The 27,650-nt window shown below is 50.8% G+C and overlaps 2 protein-coding genes across 11 annotated transcripts in view; one reads left to right on the top strand and one right to left on the bottom strand.

Annotated features, from left to right (window-relative positions):
• DIDO1 (death inducer-obliterator 1) overlaps positions 1-16,965 on the bottom strand; it is a 59,082-nt gene extending 42,117 nt beyond the window's left edge. For 3 of the 7 annotated variants that reach the window (XM_081149770.1, XM_081149773.1, XM_081149774.1), the window contains exon 1: positions 7,425-7,575. The gene's annotated coding sequence lies outside the window, so the exon portion shown is untranslated. Of the gene's footprint in view, positions 1-7,424; positions 7,577-16,849 lie in introns of those variants that run through there. The other 4 variants (XM_081149771.1, XM_081149776.1, XM_081149772.1 and 1 more) reach the window with 3 other exon arrangements.
• A 123-nt stretch (positions 16,966-17,088) lies between these two features.
• GID8 (GID complex subunit 8 homolog) lies at positions 17,089-23,434 on the top strand. 4 transcript variants are annotated; one of them, XM_081149778.1, is made up of 5 exons: positions 17,089-17,353; positions 19,772-19,901; positions 21,075-21,271; positions 21,575-21,772; positions 22,542-23,434. In XM_081149778.1, exons 2-5 carry the CDS (start codon positions 19,784-19,786, stop codon positions 22,713-22,715), a joined length of 687 nt encoding a protein of 228 aa, XP_081005904.1. In that variant the 5' UTR covers positions 17,089-17,353; positions 19,772-19,783; the 3' UTR covers positions 22,716-23,434. The 4 variants fall into 4 exon arrangements, with proteins under 4 accessions (XP_081005904.1, XP_081005905.1, XP_081005903.1 ...); XM_081149779.1 differs by having other exon boundaries at positions 17,343-17,953; XM_081149777.1 differs by having other exon boundaries at positions 17,344-17,881.
• The last annotated feature ends 4,216 nt before the right edge of the window (positions 23,435-27,650 follow it).

Genomic DNA, 27,650 nt, shown 5'->3' with positions numbered 1-27,650 from the left:
CACACACCTGGGCTTCAGTATCAGGAGGGACTCAACACTTCCTTCCACAAAACTGTTCTAAAACAACCCTCACTCTGTCTTTCATTCTCCACTTCTTCAAAATGTTAAGCTGCCAGAAGTGAATTTCTTAAAAACAAAACCAGAAGTACCCTTCTAAAATGTAACGCGTTACTTACAAAACAAACTACGAATATCAGTGGTGGGAGACTATGACCATGGTGAAGCCGACAGCCCCACACCACAGAGCACACTGGAGGCCTGTTTCGAGGGGTGCAGTTCAATACAGTGACGAGACCCATGGCCCTAAGTCACCTTCAATATGCTATCCAACCACAACGTGGTTCCTACTCTCACAGCACAACCATTTCTTCTCAAAGAGCACATCCAGTGCGGATGTCCTACCTGGTGGCAAAACCATGTTTCTCCAAACCTCATATTCCCCAGGACAATATTCAAAACCAACCATTTAATTTTGAAATAATTCTGACCCGCCAGTCAGAAATTACATCCAAAAGCTACATCATAACCTCACTAATTTGGACTCTGCTGAATCAGAATATTTAACTCTTTGACTCTCACAATTCAATTTATATTAATGGGGGAGTCACTAATGAGAATATGCTCAGAAATTCCAACCATGCAGGATATCCTGAGAGCATACCATTCTCCAGGCATTGGTAGTGGCTGCCCTCAGTCCACAGGCAGCTCTGCTGCCATCGACCCCTATAGGTCTGCAGTTGCAACACTCGCTCATCCACAGAACATGAGCATACAGGTTTGGGCCACAAAGTAACTAGGAGGCTCAACTGTACAAATTACATTTAACTCTTCAGAGAGCTCGCTCCAAGTTTTGCAACTTACAAACAACACTGTCATTACTATAACTATTTTGATGAAGCCAGGGTGTCCAGAACACAGCAAATTTCTCAAGAGGTATAGAGAGAGATCCGGAAACAACCCTGCTCAGGTACTTTTGCTTCACAGATGTGCAGAGACAAAAGCCAACCTTATCGTTCAGAACCCTCTGCAGGATGGGGGAAAGGTGGGTGCTCTGGTTTCTCTCTACCTGGTTCTGGTGCAAAACACAGGCTTGTGACCTCGGCAGGCAACTATCTAAATGAGTCAGGAATCAGAACAGCCACATGAGTTAATACAACTGAAGTCTCACTGCTCTCTATTTAACGGTCCAGACAGTCTCCTAAAGTGCTACCTTGAATGGGTTCCTGCTGTGGTCTGCGTGTTTGTGCCGCTTTCCCCAAATTCACATGGACACACAGTGCTCAAGGCAATGAATGGTACAAGGAGGTGGGGGCCTTCGGGAGGTGCTTAGGTCACGAGGGTGAAGCCCCATGAGTGGGATCATTGCCCTGATAAACAGGACCCCAGAGAACTTGCCACCCTGTGAGGAGACAGTGAGATCCGCATCTGCCACCAAAGAGGCTTCACCATGATGCATCCACAATGACACCCAGATCTTGGGCCTGCAGCCTCCAGAGCAATGAGAAATAAACCTGTGTTGTGTGTAAGCCCTAGTCTGCAATATTTTGTCACAGCACCCTGAGTGGACAGAGCCAGCTGCCTCTTTCCTCTCAGTGAACAAGAAAACATGGTTTCAAACATTGTTCAAGGAATCGTCCAAATCCTACATCCTGGGAGACCAGTGTTCCTAAGACAAGGCCACCACTGGGCCTTAGTGATCCTCTGACCTGTCCAGGTTCTTGATCTCATTAAGAAATCTGCCCTGTAGAACAAGTTTGGCTACTGCTAAAGGCCCAATGCAGTACTGGGGCAGGTTCCTGGACAGAGCCCTTCCCTTCCCAGATGTGCGGTGTGTGCATGCACAAGCGCTCCCTCTCAGGTGTGGGCTCACAGAGGCCCAGGCACATATGTCACTTCCCAGGACAGTAGGATATAAAGTGCCAGTTATCCCTGCTGGAAACTTCGGGGACTGCTTCCCCCAAGTCCCCAGGTCCTGTAGCTGTTAAGAATCCAGCCCCCACCCCCACCCCATTGGCCACTCTACTGCTTTTATATCCACATTGTCTCTTTGGGCGCCAAGTACATCTGTGCTGGACTGGGGGCACTGCTGTAAAATCCCTGTGCCTTGCTGTGGTCTCCTGGAGTCATGCCACGAGAGACTTGCATTATTCCACAGCCACTCTCACCCCCATTTTCACGGGAGCCAAGTGTTGTTACAGAGGCTGTGTATAAGTAAAGGATGTCCTACAACAAATGTGAAGTGTCATTTAACATACAAAACCACAGTGCCTCTCCCATTCAGGCATCTTACCTACAAGGCGGGAGAGCCCTAAAGCTAAAAGCAGTGTTCCTCTCCCCCAGCAGGTGGTCCGCTGAGGGGGGGAGGGCACAGAGAGGTGTGCCTGGAAACACTTTCACCTGTGACCACAAACCAGCCTTTTCCCAAAAAGCAAGTTATGTGGTTGTGCCAATTTAGAAAAATGCAAAGACACTGCCTGTCTTCTTAAAAGGAACTCATTTTCCCTGGTGTTAAAAGTCTAGAGTCAACTATTCCTTAAAATGTGCACTTCTCAACAATAAGCACTTCTAACCATAATCTAGAGCAGAGGTTCTCAGTGTGGCCCACAGGCCCTTTCGAGGTCCCCAAGGTCGAACTATTTGCACAACACTAAGATACTGTTGCCTTTTTCATGGGTCACTCTCTCAGGAGTATATGGTAGCATTCTAGAAGCAGATGTGAGAGTCCAGCTATTGCCAGTTAAGCCAGATGTAAAAGAGACTTGCAAAAAGGTAAAACAATGGCACCTTTCTCATTAAATTGGTTCTGTCTTGGAAAACAGTTTCTACAAAATGTTATTCATGTTAATATGCAAGGGTTTATTATTTTACAATAAGTATATATAAATGTCTCTATTGTAAATGCCAAATATGGTAAATATCAACAGATATAACTTAAACAAAAGTTCTCTGGGTCCCACTAATTTCCAGTGTGCCAGGTCCTACTTCAGACCCTTCGGGAATGGCTGACAGAGAAGACTTGACACTAGGGGGAACCTTAAGGACTGCTGCCTGATGGACCACAAGCAGCATGGTGACCTTCTAGCCAGAAAGACTGCAAGGCTGAGATAGCACTGCTTCAGCACTGGACTTTTCTGGATGCTCGCGACTTTCCTCAACCAGTTTCACATGAGTGCAGAGAAGGGCCTGATTCTAGGGGGAAGCTGTAGCACTCACACTGACTGCCCCAAAGTTCAGAGAACATGGCTGGAGAAACAATAAGTCTACACTCAGGCCTTTGTCTCCTGAGCAGAGCTGCATCCCCAACAGGTCTTAGGGTCTCGCACACAGGCCAAGGGGCAGAAATAATGCTTAAGGACCTTGGAGACAAGTTAAGAATTAACTGTGTATTTCAGCTGGAATCTTCCTTCCTTTCCTCCAGACTAGCACAGGCCAATGTCTGGTTTTGGGGTACTGGGAAGTTCTAAATAAAGGTGTTAAGGAAGAAATAACAGTATTTTCTGTCAATTTTCAAGGACCAACGCAAAGCTGAATGTGTCGTGGAGGTGACTTCACACTCATCTCAGTGCTGCATGGGTGGGAAGGTGTGCCCAGAGGGGCTGTCTTACAACTAAAGGGAAAACTTAAAATTAAAATCAACAAATCCAAAGAGTCCAAGGCTAGTGTATACCTAGCCCCATGTCTCCATCCCCCCCCCACCCCACCCTGCTGGGCATGGCAGCAGAATCTCTGGGGGACCACTCAGCATTCCTGGTCCTGACAAAGGCAGCAAGCAGCCCCCCCCCCCATTGACAAATGGGCTAAATCCTCTGATAAGCAGATTGAGGGGCCTGGAGGGCTCAATGGCTTTTACATAAGGATATCCCCGGCTTCAACCCCAAGCTGCACACCTAACTGCAAGTCATCTCTCTCTGAGCTGTACCTTCCTGCCCGAGAAATTGGGATAGTTGTGATCTCACAGTTTCCTAAAAGGATATCTGAAACTTAACCATCTCAAAACCAGTCAGTGCTCAGAGCAGGCAAACATGCCAAGAATGGTGGATGTCAGAGGGGAAACAAACCCCCTTAGGAGTGTCTATTTGATGAGTATTTGCTAAGAGCCCTGAATGTGCTGAGCACAGGGATGGAGTCCCGACCCCAGCCACATCCCTTTCCCCTGGGCCAGGTGGGCTGCTTCATTCTGACCTGGAAGGTAACTGGACAGTGCTGGGGTTTCCAAAGTGCTCTGATGTCCATCATCAGGAGACTGGTTTGAAACAAAACACTCCAATAACGAGATTTTTAAAGACTGCAACGAGAGGATAACCAGCCCTCCAGCCACTGCCCGGGAAAGGGACCCTCACAGCGAGTGAGTAGAGCAGGTTACAAGTCTGCCCTCAGCAGCCACGCTCCCCAAACACACCTGACCACATGCACACATCCACTTTCATCAACATGGGAACAGAACAGTTGTGATGTGGACTTCTGCATGGTGCCATTTCTGGTGTTTTTTGCTTTCTTCTTAAATTTTTATATTGTTTTAATTTTCTTTATGTGCATTTATCTTTATAATCCAAACCATAGTAAAGCTACCTTTATATTGGAAAAAAGCCCCCGTTTAGTCTTACAAAGGTATATTAGGTACCACATAAGTGTCTGTATCAGCATTTGAAAAACAAAACCACAGCATCTAAGTTTGATGCCCAAAGAGAGAAATACCTGCCTCACAAATTATACACAAGGTAACCACTACCTGCTGATGAAGTATGTTTTATAGCCATGGCTACAAACATTCTTATTACAATACGTACAATTACCTATTCAACTTCATATAACAATTTACCCTCACATTTACTACTCAAAAAATGAGGACTGAGCGAGAGACTACTCTGGTCTCAGTGTGGGCACTGGGACCAAGTGAGCTCAATTCTGAAGGTTTCTAGCCTTCCCTCCTTCCTAACTGGTTCATTTCCACTAGCTGTCAATCACAGACCTTTGTGATGAATTAGCACAGGTCACATGATGCTGGCCATAAAAAGGATAATATTAGGTTTTCACTGTAAGAAAAATGCAAAAGTGAGACTGTTAGGAAAAACTTTCTTAGTGGACTTGCTGAGTCTACCAGGTGTATGAGAAATCAGGCATCCATGGGACACAGTGCACACTGCAGAGACCCAAGGACAACAGAAAGCTGGCCTGTGAACACAATCTTTGCTCTGCAAGAGCCAAATGAAGTCACTTGGTATCATGGGACAGACGTATTAAAAAAAAAAAAAAAAAAAAAATCAGGACCTGGAATACCTTGCCAACATGTACTAACAGAACTGGTCCCTGGGCTGCAGGGTCAGGACTCCTAGTAAATTAGGCACCCCATGGTCACAGCAAGACAGATTCACAGTGGTAACAGCAGGGTCCACAAGCTCCACTGGGAGCCAAAGTGCCCACTCCAAACCCCTCACATCACTTGAAGGCAAACTCATCGACCAAGGCCCACCTGAAGCATTGAGCATGCCCATCCAAGCCCCACTGACACATCTGCAACAAGCTATTGTGATGCTCACAGCACATACACTGTGAATGCCACCCTTTGCCAGGAAAGAAATTGGTAACCATAGGTACTAGCAAATAGTAAGGGGGAGAGGGGAACGGCCAATTACACACCTTTTTATTTGTGCCCTTTTTTCTTATGAGAACAGACCTCGCTTTGCCTGATATAGCGTGAATTTAATCAGAGTACTAAGGAAAGGCTCTGGGAAAATCAGAAGTAAACAAAAGATACATATAATTCCTAAACTCATGGTGAACACAGGTAAGCAGGAAACAGTGCTGAGGAAATGCATTAGGCAATAAGTTTCCCAATGGGGAAGGGTCTTCCCTGGGGGGCACTTAAGATGGCTACCTATTTACAACGTGGAGCAGTCACAGAGAAGTCCATCTACATACGTGCCATAGGGCCCTCAATGAAGGAGCTGGGATGACCTCACGTCCCCATACACTTGTCTACAGGACTGGGAAGGCCAACTTTCTGGTCACCGCTTCTGCCTTGGTGCTTGGCACACCGGGCGCAATGAGCACTCACTGAGTAAGTCAAGGAACCGTTCTGAAGGTCAGAGGTCTTATTTCCTCAAAGCGCACAGCCAAAAGCACCTTTCTTGGAAGCACGTTTCAGTCAGGGCCTGTGTTGCTCCGGGAAAACCATAGAACTCAGCTCTAGATCCTGGGCAAGCTCCCTCCTCTTAAAACGGGCTGTCGCTCATGCCCATCGCCAGCGGTTATCGCTGCCAATCAGAGGCTCGGCTTCCCTCGGCACCACCCTACAGGTACAAGTTATGTGAAAACACTGAAAAAACCTTAAGACCCTCCTTTTTCCTCCTACAAGACGCCCCTAAGCACACGAGGCTCAAATCTCATTCCAACGCCCTGGCCGGTGTGGCTCAGCGGTTAGAGTCGGGTTCGATTGCGGCCAAGGGCACGCACCTCGGTTTCAGGCTCGATCCCCGGCCGCGGTCGGGGCACGTGCGGAAGGCAACCAATCCATGTTTCTCTCTCTCTCTCTCCCTTCCACTCTTGCTGGGGAAAAAAAAAAGGAAAAAATATCCTCGGGTGAGGATTAAAAAAATAAATAAAAAATCTCGCCCCATCAGCCTGCAAATGACAAGAACCTTGTTACCGACGGTCCAAGCAAGAATTAACAGTATCTTCAACAGCTACAGCTAAGGCGCCGCGCTGCAGTCACCGGAGCCGCCACCGCCGAGGCAGAAACCCTGACTTCCTGTCTCGCGGCCCGGCCGGAGCAGTGGACACGGGCGTGGGGGAGAGGAACGGATCCGAGGGTCAGAGGCGAAAGTCCCGGCGGTACATGGCGACACGAGTACGGCCGGACACCCAGCCGACGGGCCACACAACAAGCGCTGACCGCCACCGCTTCCCCGCGGGGCGCGGACGCTGAGGAAGCGAAACCGGCCCCTACCGACCACACACCGCGCCGTCGCGGCGTCACCCTCGCAAGGGTCGGTGCCAGTCAAAACCAGCCGAACGCACACCTGAGCGGGCCCTGGAGCGGAACTTCGCCACCCGAGACGTCTAGGGGGCAAACTGGTTTAAACACAAGCAAGCAATCCCACCAGTTCCACGGCCACAGGAACCAGGCGCCTCTCCGTGTCAGCCCGCCGCACCTGGAACTCGTCTGGGTCCCAGGGCAGCGTTCGCTCTTTCCCTTCAGTGCGCTCCCACCGGGCCGGGCGCCCTCAGCCCGCGGGCCGCTCCAGACCCCCGCCCCTCCCCCGCCGCCGCCGCCATCTTCTCTCCCCGGCGGGCGGGCGGCCCTGCACGGACACCGCAGGTCTGGGCGGGCGGGCTCGGGCGCCGCTGCCTCCGCCACCCCTTCCTCCCCCGAGCGCGGCCCTGCGGCGACCAGTCCCTCCACCCGGCGCCCGAACGCCACTCACCTCCGCTCCCAGGCCTCTAGGGCCTCGCAGCCATTTCCTCAGAGAGCCGCGGAACTAGCGGGCAGGCGGGGTCGGCGCCCGGGACCGAGATGCTGGGGCTAGAGGGCCCGCCCGCCGCTCTCAGCGCAGGGAGAACGCGGGCCACCGAGACGCCGTGGGGCTAGAGGATGCCCGCACCCCGAACGGCGCCCCCGTGTGGCGAACGGAAGCACAGGTCTAGGCTCCACCCCACGCGCATGCGCTCTGGGCGCCTCGCCCAAAAGGCCAAAGCTGGGGGCGGAAGTGGGGCAACCGGATCCCAGGCTGCGAGACCCCGGTGGGCCTGCCCCCGCCTGGCGGGGTTCCAGTCGGCGGGCTCCTGAGGGTATAGCAGCAAGGCGCGGGGCTCCTTTCCCACCAGCCTGCGTTTTCAGTTTCTCCTGGACTGAAGCCCGCAGCCCACTGCGTCAAGGTGCACAGCGAACCGTCGCCCACGCACGCACCCCGGGCACACCTGCCCACAGGGCTGGAGGGAAAGGTGAGACAGTTACTGTGCAGAAAGAGAAAGGGCTCTGGCAGATATGAAACCTTCCTCGTGGACCCCCCCCACTTAATGCTAACTAGTGACACCCCAGCCATCTGCCTGTCCCCAAATACTCAGCCGACCCTCCGAGGGGAATCCCTGCTGCCTCGGGGCACCGTGGACACTGAGCATTGGTCCCGAGGGCAGTAACTCCTTGGCCTCTGTCCCCATCACTTGCCCCTACAGCCCCACTTCCACGTTCCTTGTAAGCAGGAACCCCTTGGCAAAAAGTGGAAACGTTCCCTGTGTGCATTAAAGCTGTGCCTCTGATCGCACGAGAACCAGGGCCCTTGGGCAGGGGTGCTTTTAAATAGACCCCTCTAAAGACCGTAAGGCCTGTCAGTTTTCTACAAAGGAGAAACCCAACTAGTTTCTGCTGGTGATTCTGCTAGGACAACCTTCGTGGAATCTTGCAGGGATGGGCCCTACACCCTTCCATCTTGTGTCTTCAGTTTGGCTCCCAGATAGGTGTACTGGAAGGTTAGAGACCAGGCAGATCGAGTTTAAACCGGCTTGAATAAGCATGGTGACTGATGTTGGCAAGTTTTCTGTAAGATGGGGCTGGTATGCTGGGGCACTAGGGATCACATGAGGCCTCCCTACAAAGGGCCCCTAAATGGGAAACCCTGCCTGCTTAGCCTCTTCAGCTGAGGATCCTTAAATGAAGCAAAACCAGCAGCAATGTCTGCAAGCTGAGATTTTAATTCTGGGGTGCAGTAACAGGCTGGGTGCTTGGAGGGGTGAAAGGCACTAAAGACAGGTGGACTAGGAGGAAGCCTGAGGAAGCTCAGTGGGAAACCAAGGGGACAGAAGGAAAGGAGAGGAACAGCAGGAAGCCCCGTTTGTCACTGCAGTTCAGGTGGACCCTCACAGCCCCTGGACTGTTCCCCATCCCTCCATTAGATCTCTCCCAGCAGAGCAGGCTGACAGAGTCTGCAGGCTGAGAGGCACCCCTCCTGTTGGAGTAGTCAGGCCTCCTGCTCTGACCTCTTCAGGTAATTCCAGCCCACTTGTTGCAACTCCTCATGGGAGCTGTTTCTCACTGGTGAAAGAGGCATTTCTGGAATTTAGATTAGGTATTTTTTCGTTGAACTCTACCAACTAAGGAATACTTCCTCCTAACAAACTTATTTTAATAACTAACCCAAATTTAAAAAGAAGTCTCCAGTTATCTCAAATTCTTCCCTAAATACCCCAATACATGACAAAAACCCCAACTCCTGACAAAAGGAGCGGCTCGGAGGGCCAGAGGGGACAGGAAGCGTAATAGGATTCCATGCCTCAATGGGGTTGAGGCTTTGTGGGAAAAAAATGATCAGCACATCACCAATACATGTAGACATCAGGTCCTTAACCTCAAGTCTATCAGAGCAGTAAAACATGACCTGGGACCCATCAATCTTTCAACAAACTGCTTCCTGGTGTTCAGCCTCTTCTTACCCCAGAATTAAAGCCCGTTGGAAAGCAGGGTCCTGGGCAGAATACAGTTCTCAAATGAAAACCCTAAAGCAGAACACCCTCAAGGTCAAGTGCAACCTTGAGAGGCCAGGTGCTCCAGTCCCAACCCTCCCTTCTCCCTCGGAGGTTTCACCCCTTTCCAAAGACAACTTAAAAGGAGGCGGCCACAAGTAGTTTTATTGTTACTCTCATTTGGAAGTCAGTGACACAGAGCAGCCCAGCAACCACCCCAAGGGGGTGGGAAAGGCCAAGGTCGGACCCCTTCGCTCCGCTTCCCTGAATTCCATCAGCAATTTGGGAAAACCCACACGATTCTTCCAGAATAGCCATGGCAGCCAATGTCCTTTGGTGCAAGGGTCATGGGCTATAGGGCTCAGACCTCACGCTCACCCTGGCCCAAGGCTTGGTGGACAGAAAGCAGTGGCACATTTTGGTGGAGAACTTCAGCACTGTGTTTCCCAGTCATTCTCCGGCTGCCCCAGGCTGGATGATGGGGAGGGAAGGGGCGCAAGCACATCCACCCCTCTCATTTACAACACAGACATCTTCTTTTGCAATCAAGCCTATTTCAGGGCCCCAGGGTGCCTGATAACCAGAGGCTGTGCTCTTAACCATTTGTGGAATTAAATACGTGAATGAAAATACTATAAAATACATCCCCACCATCCTCCAGAGCGAAAATATAAATTCCTAGGAACAGATAAATCTAGTGTTGTTTCTTTTATAGCCAACAAAAACTTAATCACTTTTTTTTTAAACTGACTTTCACCACTTTTATATTGTACATAAGGCCAGCTAACTTATAGCTGTGGACCAACTCGGACAAAAGTCTGCTTACATTCCTGTCAGAATTTAGAATTTCCAAGTGGCTATTTCTGTGATTATCCAACAGCTAGCCACCAGCGAACCCCAGAAATTGTCCTGCTCCCACTACCCCTCCCCACCCCTGCTGTTTGTAGCAAACATAAGTACTATCAGAGGCTCACATTTTTCTCCCCCCACCTAATGTATAAAAATGCTAGCAAAACCCAGGGCAGCCCTAGCAGATTTGGCTCAGTGGTTAGAGCGTTGGCCCCAGGACTGAAGGGTCGGGTTCGATTTTGGCCAAGGACCCATACCTCGGCTGCAGGCTCGATACCCATCCCTGACACCAGCGGGAGGCAACCAATCGATGTTTCTCTTTCTCTCCCTCCCTTCCACTCTGAAAAGCAATGGAAAAAATATCCTAGCCTGGCTGGGCATGGCTTAGCAGTTGAGCATCGACCTAGGATCCAGGAGAATGCTGTTCAATTCCGGGTCAGGGCACATGCCTGAGTTGCAGGCTCGATCCCCACTCAGGGGCTGGAGGCAGCCGATCAATGACTCATCATTGATGTTTCTCTCTCTCACTCTCCCTTCCTCTCTCTGAAATCAATAAAGATATATTAAAAATATACATATCCTGTGGTGAAGATTAAAAAAAACAAACCCATAAAAACACCAGACAGATAGGCATCTTTGTCTTTTCCTCTTAGCCAGGCTGCGGGTGGCTTAGACTGGTGCCCCAAGAGTGACTGTCTTTTTTTTTTTTTGCTACCAATAGCCTAATAAACCCTTTTGCTTTTAAAAGGTTAAATGTTTGTTTAACAGCTGTAAGGTTTCACAATAAAAGCAAAAGGGCACAAAGCACTGGGTTGTGGCTTTCGTGTAAAAAGGACAGCAGGCTGCGACTGCTACCCAGACCTCTGTCCACAGCAGGGCAAGTTCCACTGCTGTGCCCCCATCACTAAGTGGAGTAGGTGCTGGGGGCTGTTCCCAAGCTACCAGCTGTCTCATCTAATAAGCAGAGTGCTCAAGAGCCGAGGTTGGTAGGTAAGTCAGGGAAAAGCAAAAGTAATGTAAGGAAAAGGTAGGAGTTAAACTTTGTGTCCAATACTGAAGACCTATAGAAAGTGGGCTGTGGGATATGCGGACAAAAAGGGGCCACATGCTAAACCTGACAAGCTCCAGGAAGGCCTGCATGGTGGCCTCGAAAATTCACAGAGACCTAAAGTAACCACAAAGGATGGTCTAAAATTAAAACTTTAAAAGCAATCGAGGATGGATAGCCATGTCCTAAGACAGTATTTTCCTGTAACAAAGGAAAATCTTCACCTTACTAAGCCCCTAGTAGCCTTTTTGCATGAGATAACATACCAGATTAACATACCTTTGCAAAACAAAGTAATTTCCCCTTTTTTTCCTGGGCCCTCAAAGCACATTGCTGAGACCACAAATCCCCTCATTATCATTGTTATCATGTTAATTGTTGACTGTTAACTAACACCAACAGATTTCACGTAACCCACTTAAGTATCCTCCTTTGATTGTAACCTATAAAGCAAGGTGCAAAACTGCCATTCTCTGGAGCATTATCTCAATCTGTTGAGATTTTGCTTCCAGGCATGTGTGGACAGTTTGGTTCAAATAAACTCACAAAGGTTCTTCACAGGTTTGAATGTTTCTTATGTTAACAGGTGTGACAGAGCTATGTGTTCAAAGGAGCAAACAAGAGCCACACCAAACTTCTTTCAAGCCAAATAAATGTGTAAGACCAGGAAAGGGAAGGTGGGCGGGAGGAGGGAAGCAGAGTGCGCATACCAAGGAACTTTTCTACACTGACTGCAGCTGCTGCTGCATCAGGGGTGGTGTCATCACCTGAACAACCTTTCGATGACGGACTTCATTAGAAAAGCAACAGGACATGGCCCCTGGGCCACTTCAGTATCTAAACAAGGTACAAAAACTGCATAGAAGTCAGGGCACTAAATCGGGAGTTCTCAGCATCTCCGCCCTCTCCAGAGATCTCAGACAGAAACCAAAGCTGAGTATCTGTACCTCCCAGCTGGAGTCCAGTTCTAGCCCTGCTACTGAGACAAGATGAGCTCATGCACCCACGACAGTGCTGGTCACTTACCTTTTGGATGGTTCCTGTAACTGAGATGTCTAAGTTTCCCTATGAGTTCAGTGAAAAGTAAATAAAGTCAACTTTATTAAGTACAAGGCATTAAAAACTGCATTTCTTTTCTGGTTGGTGTCATCTCAACAGTCTCTAAAGGAACACAGCAAATAAGAAAGCTAGGAAAATCAGTGCCATTCACAGGCAGAGACAGAAAAGCAGTTTAAGAAGAGCACAGCAGCTTGCCTCACAGGCTAATCAGTGTGTGTAACAGAAAGGGGAAACCAAGCTCACAGGCCTCTCCAAGCTGATGCAGCTGGGGAGCAGGGAAAGCTGTGGGAACCTCCAGGCGGTGAGGGGTGGTCACTCAGACAAGACAGCTGCCTATCTTCCATCCATGAGCCCTGGCCTCAGGGGGCCATAGGGGTAGGGGTGCACCTACAATTATACAGGCTACAATTTGAGATGATTTTTTCCCCCAAAATGAAAATATGTAAAAAGTGAGACTTTAAAGTCAGGTCTTACAGTGGCCTTGTGGATTTGTCCAGAGTAGAAATACTGTATAAATTCATTCCTGCTTTAGCCTGGCTCTCTAAAACAAGAAAGGTATATCTGGCAGAAACACCAAGAATAACAGAGCTGAGGTATTAGGGATTTCAAAAGGATACCCAAAAGGTTTTCATTCTGCATTTCAACAAAGTCAATACCCATAAATCACCCTTCTGGAGCAGGGTATTTTTGAGTCCCAAATGGAACCAACTGCTTCCAAAGTGTAGGAACCCAAGGAGAAACGAGCACCCAACTGTCCACAAAGATGGGAGGCTGGCTGTGCAGAGGAATGGAAAATCCTGGGAGCCTGTCAGACACAAAATTCCTCTCGCTACAACACAACGTAAACATTTAAAGCTTGAAGGTAAGAGGATTTTAAAGTGGAAAAAAACCCAAAACTTTGCAAGTGTTTTAAAACAGGAAAACGTGGACATTAACTGAAAAATGTCTCATCTTCACTCAGTGGTTCCACCTCTGACTGGACATCCGATTATAGCATCCCAGTCATGCAAAAAGAACCCTTAAAGCATATGCAGATGTGGCCTTGAACATACATATTATGTGCATTTATATGTATATATGCGCATGTGTGTGTATAATTTAAATTGGGGAAAAAAGGTCAACTCTCAAACCAGTCTGTGTGCATCTCAAACCCTCCACCAGCCGGGTCTGAAGGGCACAGGAGTGCTGCTTGTGCCCCTGCAGGTCTGCAGCAGCAGGACTGTCCATCCCACCTCAGGCTACCCCATTTGTTCCAGGTGGCACTATTCTGGACACAGTTTATGTTACCACCTCAGCAGGAGAGTTAAACATTAAAATATCACTGTTGCTTTTATTCATGCAAAGAAACTTATGACATAACTGGTGTCTTGGGACTTAGTGGCATCATCCATAAGGGAAATACATGCAGGTGAAGATACAGGGGGAGGGTGACCAGTTCAAACACCTTTCAACATGTCTCCCGGGGACTTAGTTCAGCTAGGCTGCATGGCAATTAAGCATGTACAGAACCACCTAGTAATAAAATGCTCCCTCCCTCACTCCCCTCAACCTGTGACAGCAAAGGCAATGGGAATTGACTTCTGGGTGTTTACTGCCAACTTGTGGTCACCATGCAGCACAGCAGCGACCCATCAGTTTACACCTGATCTGAAGAATCAGGTTCTGTTTTAGTCAAGTCTCTTTGATGCAGAGACTCCAGCATGTAGAGGTTTGACTTATGCTTTTGGGTTTTGAGAGTAAGACAGGAACATCCACAAAAATGTTGTGGTTCTGTAAAACCTGGCTGATAACCTAGCTGTTGAACAGCCTAGGACTTGAGAGAGGACTATGCATTTTATTCTGAAAACTTTCCCCTTTTAAAAACTCTTTAACTCTCTTTTAAGACTAATAAACCATTAGCACCCCCTTTAAAGAATCACTAATCTGTCCAATGGAGACTCCACCTGGGTTTGGGGAGCACCTGGCTGCTCCTCTTCCACAGGCCCACCTCTTTCCTGTCAAGAAGCTGAGCGTTGCCCTGGCCAGTTTGGCTAAGTGGTTAGAGTGTCGGCCCACAGACAGAATGGTCCTGGGTTCAATTCCCAGTCAGGGGCACATACCTGGGTTGCAGGTTTTCCCCGCCCTGGTTGGGGGGGAGGGGGGGTGGAGGAGTCGTGAGGAAGGCAACCAATTGATGTCTTTCTCACATCCAAGTGTCTCTCCCCACCCCCCATTCTCTCTCTCAAAAAAGCAATGGAAAAAATATCCTAGTGTGAGGGTTAACAAAACAAGCTCAGCATTAGTGATCCCACCAGGCTGGGTCAACCTGGTTACTGCCCCAGACGGTGACCAATGTGGCCCTGCACCCACCCACCCACCTCCTTGCTGGTCCCCCGACTCCTCGCTGCATGCTGGTGTCTTCGGGGCTCTGGCCCAGAAGGCCTCTACTGCACTCCACATACGCTCCATAGGGGACCTCAGCCACACCTGGCTGTTCTTACCTTTACCTCTATCCTTTCCCCTAACATCCACTCACCTGTTCCCCTAACATCTCCACTGGATGCACACGTACTGCATGGCCCAAATGGCTTCTGAGTGAGTTCAGCACGTGAGCTGTCTCCACCTTACCCCTATTCTCCTCTCAGCTCACAGCAATCTATGGTTTTCCACCCCCGCTATGTCACTGAATTTGCTCCAGCACCAATGACTGCCAAGTGGATAGTTTTAGGTGAAATGTCACACTGGACCACCCTGCTGCATTTGACACTGTTAATCACATCTTCTAGAAACTCTATGCTCCGTGCCTCCAGGAGAGCTGCTAACCCCAAGACTTGTCAAACCGCTCTGGCTGTTCCTTCTCTGTTCATGAGGCAACCTTGGCTAATGGCTACATGTTGCTCTTCTCCTGGATTCCAGACTTCACCCTCTCCTCTCTATGGACTTTCTCTGAATATCGATTCTCAGTCCCCATCTTTCTCTGGAGCTTTAGGCACCTCAAAGTCAACGAAACCCACACCCAATGCATCCCCTTCCTTTCCTCTCTCACTCATGGCGATGGTTCTTGTTTCGTTGGTGCCAACACCAGCAACCAGGCTGCACATCTGGGCGTCACTGTTGACTTACTCCTTCACAGCAACCCCCACCACGTGCTGGGCGCTTCAGCTCTCCTTAAGCACTACCAGATGACAGCGACAGAACTGTGTACCACAGCCATAAAGGGATACTTTGGGATACCACGTGAGTATAAAGGACACACTACTTCCAGTTCTGTTTAGGGCTATCTTTCCCACCCCCAGGAGCCAGCTACACACAGGCCCTGCTCATGAGAGCCCAGAGAACCTCCAACAGGCCAGGTGGCTGCAGTAGAGGGAAAGGGCAGGAGTGATGAGTTTTCAGCTGTGCTCATTTTGCAAAGGCAACTGTGGAGTCTCCAACGGATGTGAACAGGGCGGAGCAAGGAGAGACCAGCCTGCCTACAGTGTGGGTTTCAGATCGGAGCTGGCAGGACCCCTTGGAGGGGCAGACGCTGGGCTCAATAACGCAGCCAGTCGCTAGACAGAACCTGTAGACTCAGTAACTGGTTGGCTACTATGGGGAGGGGTTGTTCGCCTATGACCCACAGTCTTTAGAAAGGAATACGCTATGTCCTTAGGGCACCACTGGCATTCAAGCTTTTTGCTTGTGTACACTTGAAAACAATTTTAAAACTCTGCACCCCCGTCACGCACCATTAAGTTGACACCTAAAATTGTTTACAGGGTTAAGTAGTTACAAAGGATTACTAACGAAGGTGCAAGTGCATCTGCGTTTTAAACAGATGTGTGTCAAAACCTGGGACCTGCAGATTCGCTCACTCGACTAATAAGACCGGTCATCACTGTCGAACCTATCTGCCGAATCGGACTCTCTAAGGAGTCCGACACCATTTGTGCGCTCGGTTCACCTCCGAGCAACCACACGAAGCCATGGAACCCGACTGCGAGCTCAGGGAGCCGTCTCATTTCAAAGGGTCGAAAGACGGGGCTGCACTCCGCTGCCTTCCCCGAAGCGCTTGAAATCGCTCCACCTCCCTCTCCCGCGACGCGGAAACCCGGCCCTGCTCGGAGTCTGATTCTTTCCGAGCAGACGGCTAGCGACGGGCAGCCCCCCGCCAAGGTGTCCGTGCGCCCCCGCGCGGCTCGGGGCCCCGCCGCTGCCTCTGCCGCAGCCGCAGCCGCAGCCGCAGCGCGCGCCCGCCCCAGCCCGGCGGGAGCTGACTCATCCGGAGCGAGCTGGTGCGCGCTCCCCGACAGGGTCGGCAACCCTGGCCGCCGCACCCACGGAACGGGGAGCTCCTGCGGGCTGCGCACGGGCGGCTCCTCCCGGGCCTGTGCGACAGGTCGGGAGGAACCCCGCCTCGAGGCGGCGAGGAACCCCGGCGCCTGTCCCCAGCCCCCGCCCCGTGCCCTCCGGGCTCACACAAACGACGGAAGGGACGCTGGCACCTTCGCCACGGACTCAGTCTAGCGGCCGCATTCCCCGCGCGAAGTTCCCTCAAAACGACGCCTCCGCGACGGCCATCTTCCCCAAGGCGGACGATGCCTTTTGACTCTCGCGCCAACCCGTAGAGCTAGGGAGCCTTGAAGAGCGTTCTGCGCAAGGGCGGAAGCTGTAGTTCCGCGCTTCCGGGAGGTCTCCGCGCTCCGCCCCGTCGCGGGAGCACTGGATTGGCTGCTTGCTTGAGATCTCGAGATCTCGCGGGAAGAGGCAGAGGGGGCGGCCGCCGGTGCGTCTGCCCTCCCGTTCCCGCCCCCGCCTCCGCCGTGGCCTCCGCCTCCGCCTCCGCCTCCGCCTCCGCCTCCGCCTCCGCCTCCGCCTCCGCCTCCGCCTCCGCCTCCGCCTGCCAGGCGCTGCCACCTCCTCCCTGCCCGGCCCCCCGAGCGGCCGCGGAGACTGCGCAGCGCGGGAGGCGGGATCCGCATGGTAAGATGGCCGCGGCGGGCCCAGGCGGTCAGGCCGAGAGTCCCGGCGGAGCGCGGCGAGGCGCGGCGGGACGGGGGCTGGAGAAGGGGTCGGACCCGCGCAGGGTGTTCGGGGGTCGCAGGTCCGAGCAGGTGTAAGGTCGGGGCTTGTTCTCCGGCGGCGGCGGCGGCGGCGCTTCCTGAGTTTGCAAGTCAAACTGCCCGTTGCTCCAGCCGGAGCTGCCAGGGCGCTGTCGTCCTACCGGGAGAACACCGCCAGGGGCGGGTCGGCGTTCGGAACCAGAATTCTGAGACGCGCGGCACGTGTGTCTCTGCCAGGTTGTTTATAACTGCTTCCGGCAGACACCGGCCCAGCGAGGACTGACACTGCTGCTTGGGAAGCGAGTGCTGCCCGTCGGCGTTGGATGTTTAATTCTGTCTGCTGGATGTTTAGCTGCTGACTTCTCCGAAGGGGTCGCTCTCGGAAGTCGCTCTAGCCCCTGGGGAGCGGTACAGTCGGTGTGGTTGCCCAGTGGGAACTCAGAGACAGGTGCCTTTTTGTCCCGTGTGGGAAGGAGAGTTTGATCAGAGTTACGCAGGTGGCAGCGGCCACGAGGGATGGGTGTGTATTTGAGGAACAGCATCTCTTGATTTTGTGTCAGGTGCTCTGAGTGTTGGCATCTCCCACGAACCCAGGATTTTGTCTTGAGCCCCTTTGCTTCCCTCCCCACGCTCTCTCCCTGGTTGATCTGTGCTACCCTTGGCTGTCCATACTTTCTGGCGGTTTCCCTAATTAATGTTCCCAGCGCTGAGCTCGAGATCTGTAATCCAGGTACCTTCTGGAGTTCCCCAGCTGCATGTCTGATGGGCAGCCCAAACTGGCCCTGCTCCCCAAACCTGTTCCTGTCCCAGTCCTGCCTCCTCCTCTGTGACCCCGTCCTTCAAGGGCTCAGCTTGAACTCTCCAGTTTTCCACTGATCCCTCCACATTCAGTCCAGCAGCAAGGCCCACGGGTGTCTCCAGCTCTTGTGCCCTGGATCCCTCTTGTTTGGGTGGCTCCTTATTGATCTTCCTGCTCAATTCTCAAAAGCCCACATTCCCTGTTTTAATTTTTAAAAAAGTTATTGAAGTATTGAACATGTACTTTGCTATCTATAAAATAGTGTCCCTAATGTGTATGTCAGTGACGAAAGATAAGAATAGTGCTCCCAGGGCTGGCACCTGCCCCACCCTCCTTCCTCAGTAGCACCTCCTGAGTTTCCCATTTCATGTGTGTTTACTGCGGAAGCACATTACGTGGTTGGCCTTGTTTTTGTCCTTTACTGAACTATCTGCCACACTTAGGCCTCTGCTGTAACTTGCTGTATTCATCAGCTGGTTTCTAAGCGTTGTCCATGTGACTGTCTTCATTTATTTTAACCACTTTAGTAAATCCTGCTGTGTGAACACATGATCAAAATCCCATCTTGGCAACCTAAATCCAAATAACTCTGAAAACCAAGTGTTTGTTTTTGTATTTAACCTGTTTGATGGTGAAACCTGACCTGGCAGGGGTTGTTGAATGGCCTCTGTTCCCCTCAGCACAAATACCCGTTTCACAGAAGAGATGATGTTTGATTATGGAGTGCTGACCTGACCTTGTGAGGATGCCGTGTCATATAGTGTAGACTATGCCGTGTAGGCTTTGTGTGGTCTGAAAAGTTCTGGATCCTAACAAACCCTCCCAAGGGTTTGCGGCCTGGGGTTGTGGACCCAGGAACACAGTGGCAGGTACGTGCTGCTGTTTGATGGATGTTGGCATGTGGCTTCTATTTCCTGTCATCTTGAACAGTGTTTCTGTGAACAGGCTTGTCTGTCTGGTGACAGTGGTGAGTTTTCAAGGTCTGGTCTAGCAGGAGTGGAATCACAGGGCTGTAGAGGCACACATGTTCGGCCTCACAAGGGCTGCCAGATGTTTCAAAGTTCGGCCTGCTCTGACAACAGTGAGCTCTGGACAACAACTGGTCTTTGTGATGCTGGTGGTATCATTCTTAGTCTTTATCAGTCTGGTGATCGATTGTGAGCTCCTTTTGAGCACATATGTCACAGCATATAATTATTTAGCTCATACCTCTGGCAGCTGCCCTTTGCACTTAGGGGAGATATCTAAACTCCCTCCTCAGTCAGCCTGACTCAGTCTGACCCCAGATGACCTCTTGACCTCTTGGTTCTTTGACCCCTGGCTCTTTCTTGCATTCATCCTACCTTCTGAACACCAAGTCTTCTGCCTGGTCCCTAACCCTGAGTTCAGGTCGCAAGCCCTTTGTATGTGCTGTTCTTGAGATTTAAAGTATCTTTCCACCTCCATTGCTTCTTACTACATCACTGTGTTTATTTCTGAAATGATCACAGTTGTTAAGAGAATTCTTCACCAATCCCTAAAATGTTTTTTTCCCCGTAGAAATAAATCAGAATGAGTTACACAGAGAAACCTGATGAAATCACAAAAGATGAGTGGATGGAAAAACTCAATAACTTACATGTGCAGCGAGCAGACATGAATCGCCTCATCATGAACTACCTGGTCACAGGTAACAGCCTGCAATCAGGATGCTACAGATGCTCCCCCCACCTTTTCTTTTTTTAATCCTCACCCGGGGATATTTTTTTCATTGCTTTTCAGAGAGAGAAACATCGATTGGTTGCCTCCTGCAAGCACCCCAACCAGGGGCTGGGGATGGAGCCTGCAACCAAGGCACGTGCCCTTGGCCAGAATTGAACCCAGGACCCTTCAGTCCACAGGACGGCTCTCTAACCACTGAGCCCAACCGGCCAGGGCCCAGATGCTCCTTTTTTGTATACACACTCAGAGTTTACCACTGAGGATCCATGTGCAGTTAGGTTTGTTCTGGCTTTATAAAAATGCAATGTTAACCTATCAAATTTGTATATTATCACATTAAAAATATCCTCTTCTGGAGATGAGATCATTGTGCCCGGTCTCTGAGACCTACTGAAGGCAAAAAGCTGTTTCTTGGCTTTTGACATTTTTGCAGTTAATCAGGATCATTAAGAATATTCTGAAGTACATTTAAAGCCCGAGTTGTTGATCTCTCCTGGTCAGTCTGGTAAATTATACTTGACTGTTTCTAGAAGGTGCTCAGCTTAAATGAGGGTGCGGGGGGGCAGAGCATATGAGGGAAACAAGTGGTCTGTAGCTGACACTCAGTCCTCGTGATAGTGGGAAGAAAAAGGGCAATTCTGCGCATGGTAGGAGGCCCAGACGGTTAAGGGATAAGTCTCTTTTCTGGTAGTTCTGAGTAGTCCCCTCCCTACTAGTAGTCTTTGTTGAGTTTTTTGGACAGGTGAGGCAGAAATGTGAGCCTGTAGCTCTGTGTGTGTGTGTGTATAGAGAGAAGGGCTACTTCAGTGGGGAGGGCTGTGGACTCACAGACAGGAGGGTGTGGCTGGATCCTTGAGGCTGTGTGAATTGTTGCCTCACCTGGACCAGACCTGCAGCTGCTCTGCAGCTGGACCTGGGGTCACAGCCACCTTCAGGGAGTCTGTGCCAGTATGTCGGATTTCATTTTCTGTATTTCAAGGGCATAACTAGGAATTCACCAAGATATTAATACCTAACCCCTAAGGAAGTGCAGTTCTCTTGGGGGTTATTTACTCAAGGCAAGGGGGCTTACAGCCCTGAAAAAGTATGCATTAATGGTCTTGCTGACTTTCTGAGCAGTGAGGCTGGTTTTCATTTCCAGAGGGCTTTAAGGAAGCTGCAGAGAAGTTTCGAATGGAGTCCGGGATCGAGCCTAGTGTGGACCTAGAAACCCTTGACGAGCGAATTAAAATCCGCGAGATGATCCTGAAGGGTCAGATTCAAGAGGCGATTGCCTTGATCAACAGCCTCCACCCAGAGCTGCTAGACACCAATCGCTACCTTTACTTCCACCTGCAGGTGAGTTTTGGTTGAGGGGCATCTCCTTTATGGACCCTCGATAGGTGACTTGTGATGATTCAGAAGTGATAGGTGAATCTGTGTTAAGAGAACATTAATTTATGTGGGGAAGGGGTTTGAATTAGCTGTCTTGCTTTGTATTTCAGAAGCGGTTTCTTGCTTTAAAAAATGCAAATTTAATTAGTCAGAGATGTTAGAAAAGTGCCCTTTAAGATGTCATTTTGACTAGAGAGCAGTGTGGTGCTACTGGGGCTGCTGGCGCAGGTGCAATGTATAAGCCTGTGTGTCTTGGCCCCTGACTAGCAACAGCACTTGATTGAGCTGATCCGCCAGCGGGAGACAGAGGCAGCACTGGAGTTCGCGCAGACGCAGCTGGCTGAGCAGGGGGAGGAGAGCAGGGAGTGCCTCACGGAGATGGAGCGCACGCTGGCCCTGCTGGCCTTTGATAACCCTGAGGACTCACCCTTTGGAGACCTTCTGAATATGATGCAGAGGCAGAAGGTAAAGAACCAGCATGGGGTGACTCCCGTATAGAATGAGGGGCATGCTGTGTCTGGGCTTATGACTCTGGTTTGACAGCACCAGTTCTTCCTGGTGTTCGGTCCTTCATCTTGTGGAGCTGGGTGTAGAGAGCTCTGTGACTGTACCCGAGAGCACAGCGACCCTGAACCACTGGGGTTTCTGGGCACCATGTATGACTTTGATTCCCCAGGAACCTCCTTGTTGTACACTTGCTCCTCGGTACCGCGGGGATTGGTCTCAGAACCTCTACCCCCTTATACTCCCCCACCCCCCCGCCCCCCGCCCCATGGCTACCAGAATCTGCAGAGGCTCACGTCCCTTGTGTAAAATGGTGTGATGGTGCATCTAACCAGCCCTCCGCATCCTCGGATCCATGGTGAAGGTGAAACCCAGGCATGCAGAGGGCCCACTGTGTTTATTGAAAGTGCAATTTTTTCAGGCCATTGAAAGGTTCCCTTGAGGCTTCGAGGGTGGAGCTTGTCACCCCCGGTCTGCTCTTTCCTCTATGGAAGTCTCCTCCATCATGGCTCATGGCACTGAACTGCCATCCAGGCCAGGTGTGACATTTGCAGACCAGTCCCTGAGCTCCCTCTGGGCAGGAATGTGTATGTGCATCCCTCAGAGGGCCTCATGTGTGTCTCAATAGTAACAGGCCTCTCGTGGGAAGTTGGTTTCTAAGAGGGTAAGATATGCATTGTAACAGACTCCTGGCTGCCTGTGTGGGGCTGACTGAGCGTATCTTTTCCAGGTGTGGAGCGAGGTGAACCAGGCTGTCCTGGATTACGAGAACCGCGAGTCAACACCCAAGCTGGCAAAGTTACTGAAGCTGCTCCTTTGGGCTCAGAATGAGCTGGACCAGAAGAAAGTAAAGTACCCCAAAATGACAGACCTCAGCAAAGGCGTCATTGAGGAGCCCAAGTAGACCTGTGCGGGGACCCCGCGCGTCACCGCATGGGACTTGCTGGCGTGTCCGGCTGTGACTGGGAGATTTTTACTGCAGTAGAGACTCCTTCCCCCACTTTACTTCTTTTTGGACCCAGCACCTTTTAAAGGGGAAAATGGCTCTTTTAAGTGCTGGAAAGCTCGCAGAGAAAGACACCTTGTCTTCGGAAGCTTGGCACCAACTGCACACTTTTGGCCCGTCCTGAAGATGGTGGCAGTGGTGCCTGGCGCTCGTATCCTGCTCCTGAAGGGTTCCCTGGCCTCTGGGTGGTCCTCTTAGGGACACCAGTGACCCTCCAGGTCCCCCAGAATCTAAGAGAAGCACAGATCATTGTCCTGCTTTCTGAGAGCTTGTGGGTGGATGACTCGTGCTCCTCATTCCCGTCTCTGTACAAGTTGCCCTTTTCCTGGGTTTTTGTTTGTTTTTCCATGGCAAAGACTATATAAATTTGTAAATCCTAACTCAAAGACTTCTTGTGTATGAGGGTACCGAGTTTGGTTTGCTTTCCCTTTGGTCTGGGCTGTGTGGCTTTGGGGGACATGTGTGTGTGTGAGGGGTGGGCTGTGTGTGTTTTAATTTTTCAAATATATATTTTGTTGCTGTATGTGGTCAGAGACTCTTTCCTGGTAGATCAGCGAACCATCTCTTTGGGCAGTTCTATTGAAAATAAAAGTTTCACTTTGATTTTAAGAATGACCAAAATGGCCTCTAAAAAGTTTAAATCATCATCTCAAACAAACCTGTTTTGGGGGCTTACTTGCCAGCCTGTGGTGATGGCAGTGCCATCGTCTGGTCCTGCAGCTGGAGGACCACTGTACCTGGCGCTGTGCTGGGGTTGCCTTGCCCTGACTTGGTGGAGGACTTGGCTAGGGGAGTGTGGCCGACCTAGGGGGTCCTGCACTTCAGCCTGTCGGGGTCTCATCATCTCGTATCAGCTGGTTCTGTAGACATCCCCTTTGTGTGCTCACATTTGCTGCCTGGGGGTGGGGAGCTTGGAAGTGGAGGCCAGTGTAGTTGGTGAGACGTGAGTGCCCTGTGACTGAGCAAAGGTCTCTGGTGGGTGGAGCAGTGGTCAGTGTGGACATCCCAGTGGTTCTGTAAGACAGATACAGAGGCCAGATGCCCAGTCACCGTGGACATCCTAGCCTCTGCCTGGCCCACATGCCACCCATGGTGTTTCAGTTCTGACCATCCGAGTCACCTCAGATGTGCTATTAGGGCCATTTCCTCTGAGACGAGGGTAAACACAGGTGGGGGAGGGGTGCACATTCAGGTCATTAATACTTCAGCATAGCTGAAGCTAGAGGGCAGATACTAGGGGAGAGGTGGAGACCGAATTACAGTTTAGATATGCACCAGCAACTCAGCATATTCCTAATCGCCTTTCTTACTAGTGTATGTAAGATGGTTCATGTGTGTGACTCATACACCATCAAATCTGACGTCTTCGTATCTGAGGGCCAGAGGTGTGAATGGAAGTCCTGAGCGTAAGAGTCACTCAGAGATTCCTGGAGCCCCAGTGGGCTTGTCACGAGCTGTAAGACGACGGTGTTTCATCAAGTAAGGAGTTTGATTAGCTGACGCTGTAGACAGTGTAAGCCAGGCGTTGGTGAGACAGAGAACTCAGGTGGTGGTCTTGCTTTCTGTACCTTTAAGAGATCTGGTCCTTTGACCTGCTAGTGGACTGGAATGTCCTTCAAAACGAGCGGCTTCGCAGACTTTGCTGTGTGCCAGCCTTTCGCAGTCTCTGAGCCAAGCTAAGCCATGTAGAGTGATCTGCTCCACTGTCTCATGGATCTCGCCATTATGTGCATGGGCGTGTAATGTTTTCAGAGGTAGTTTACTTCTTTTTTACGCTTTCTTGTGGAGGTGCCCTGAAATAGAGTTGGAGAACATTCTGGATCTCTGTTCCTGGCAGGAATCCTCCTAGTTTGGAGCCTTTCTGAACCACAGGGATAATGCAAAGCCAGTGAGAGCTAACGTGTCTTGCCATTTGAATGAAGGTTCCTGATTCTGAAAAAGGCACATATTTACCGGGATTTGAGATGGAGTCTGCCTGGCATACGACCCTTGTGCGAGGCCTCAAGGACACAGAGGTGGCTCTTCCCGTCCTGCCCTGAAGTCATGTCGAGAAAACATGCTGAGGATGGATTTCCTAAGGCCATGTGCCGTCTTTATTTTCTTGCTTCTGTATACTTAGCTCTGGAGTGTGGAGGACCTGGCAGCCTCAGAAAGAGCTGAACACTTTTCATGTTAAGGACAGTGACATCCAGGATAACGGGGCAGGACTCCCCCTGGCTCGTTGCTGGCAAGTCTTGTGTGAATGAAAAGCAGCAGGTGGACATGGTGGTCTGCTCCGCTGCGACAACATTGAGTGAGATACAGCAGGCATCCCATGGCTCGACCGCCGGCCACCTGCCTGTCCTCAGGAGAGGTGTAGTTTTTGACACATGTTCCTCTGACACTGCCTGTGTGCTTTTCTACAACCTTTTCACATGAAAAGGTGTGTTTTTGTTTCAGCAATATGGTTTTTTCAAATTTGCAGTAGATTGTGTTGTTGCATTGGTCGTGTAAGCTGGATAAACCCATGGCCTGGCTTGCCGCGGCACTCTATGCAGTGGTCCTGCAGTTCTACTCTATTCCTGAGGGTGTGTCCACGCCCAGTACCTTTTCAAAAATGCAGAATAGATTGATTTTGCTGCCTCCTCTTAATTCTGTAGTAAAAGTTTTCACGTTTTTCTCAGACTGGTCATCTGAAAGTTCTCTTTCTTCCACGAAGATATTCTAGTAAGAATAAGAATTAAGCACTATATGGCCCTAGCTGGTTCGGTTCAGTGGTTAGAGCATCGGCCCACAAACTGAAGGGTCCTGGGTTCAATTCCGGCCTAGGGCACATACCTCCATTACAGGCTGGATCCCAATCCAAGGTGTGTGAGGGAGGGAACCAATCAATGCCTCTCTCTCACGTCGATGTTTCTCTCTCTCTGCTCCCCTTCCACTCTGAAAAGCAATGGAAAAAATATCCTCGGTTAAGGATTAAAAAAAAAAAGTACTATATGACCTTTTTTTAAAAAAATATATCTTTATTGATTTCAGAGAGAGGAAAGGAGAGGGAGAGAGAGAGACAGAAACATCAATGGTGAGAGAGTCATTGATCGGCTGCCTCCTGCACTCCCGACTGGGGATCGAGCCTGCAACCTGGGCATGTGCCCTGACCAGGAATCGAACCCTGATCACCTAGATCCTAGGTCAACGCTCAACCCCTGAGCTGCGCCCGCTGGGCTATATGACCTTTTATTGAGACTTGGTGGGTAAGTGGAAAGGCTGGGAGGAAAGGAATTCCACGGCCTCTGCTTGCCTGCTGCCCTGTCCCCACTCCGAGCAGCTCTTTATCTTGTCTCATCTGCGTGTGTCTGTGTATTAATGCGTGTGTGTGTGCGTGTCTGCATGTGTCTCATTTGGAATCTGTTGTCTGTTCTATAGAGTTCTGGCACCTAAGTTTCATTTTTGTGAAAGAAGTAGCACTATATGGCCTGCCCACCATATGATTTTAAGCTGAATTGGAATATCCCAAGTAAGTATTTTTACTTATGAAATTTCCAAACATTCAAATAGGGGGGAGACTGCAGCCAGCCCCAGATCCTTCTCATTGTGGTTCTCATGCCCATGTCCCCCTGGGCCGACCACACCTTTCCTAGTGAAGGCAGCTGTGGGACACCTGACAGAGGCTTAGGGTGACAGCTCCCAGTGCCTTGTGGGGAAGTACAGAAGTGAGGACCCTGTGCTGAGCAGGGAGCTGTGGAAGGCAGAAGGCAGGACCCAGGATGAGTACAGAGGGCAGGCGAGCCTCCACCGCTGTCCCACGTGGTGATTCATTCTTCACGCGCCTTGCAAGAGGCAGCCCATGGTTCTCCATGAAGCCTACACACAGCAGCAGGGGCTCAGTGCCAGCATGTGGGCCCTGCCTGGCTTGATGTTGTGCTCCGATCCTGGGATGCCATTGAGGTGCCTTTCCCCCCCTCATGGTGACGTCATGTGGATGGAGAACACAGGGTGTGCATGGCCCTTAAGGTAAATGGCTGTGGCCTGCTCTTCTGCAACGGGTGGACTGCCCACACCCCAGCCCAGAGGTGTGAGGTCCCTGGGATGCGGGGGTGGTCTGGGATCATGGTCCTAATTTCCCTGCATCTGTGGGGTGGGGGGTGGAGATAAAGAGGAATACAAAGGGGAGAGAGGTGATGGGGGAAGGACACCGAGGGAGACACAGACCCTGGTCTGCTGGGTCCACATTTTACAAAAAGCCGCAGTGTGTGTGGCCCTGGAGCCTTCAAAGGTGGTTATGTGAACAGTAAGGCATGAATTAGCCATAAGCCTTTATAGCTTGTCTCTAGGCAGCATGGAAAGTAAGGGAAGGGCCCCAAACAAGGAGGCAGAACCAGCACCTTGCTAGGAAGCCTCGTCTCCACCCTCTGCCCTCTTGCACACCAAGTGTTAACCCTCTACTGTAATTCTCTCCATACACAATCCCCATTCATTCCCTACCTGAACCTCAAGGGCACTGGGTATGGGGTAGCTCCCGGGATAAGCTAGGAGTCTGGAGACTGTGTCCACCCTGGCCATGGCCAGTGCCAAGTGTTTCTAGGCTCCCTTTGGAATGTGACACTGTCTAGCAGTGCTGGCTGCCAGCCAAACCTTCTGCCTTAGGACAGGAAGCCCTGCCAAGCTCGGTGTTGGGAGGTGTCAGATGCTCATCTTGGGCCCTCTTTCACAGCCTGCCCACCCTAGCCATGCACTCAGCTCCTCTCAGCCCACTGCTCCGCCCTGGCCAGAGTCCCCATCCCCCCAGCACGGGGTATTGCAGTGGCCTTGTCCTCCGCGTCTCCACCAGGCCCCTGCAGTGGAGCGTGCCTTCAG

This window comes from Miniopterus schreibersii (genome assembly GCF_964146895.1).
Source record: "Miniopterus schreibersii genome assembly, chromosome: 10".
NCBI lineage: Eukaryota > Metazoa > Chordata > Mammalia > Chiroptera > Miniopteridae > Miniopterus > Miniopterus schreibersii.
This window is presented reverse-complemented; position numbering and strand designations above follow the sequence as displayed.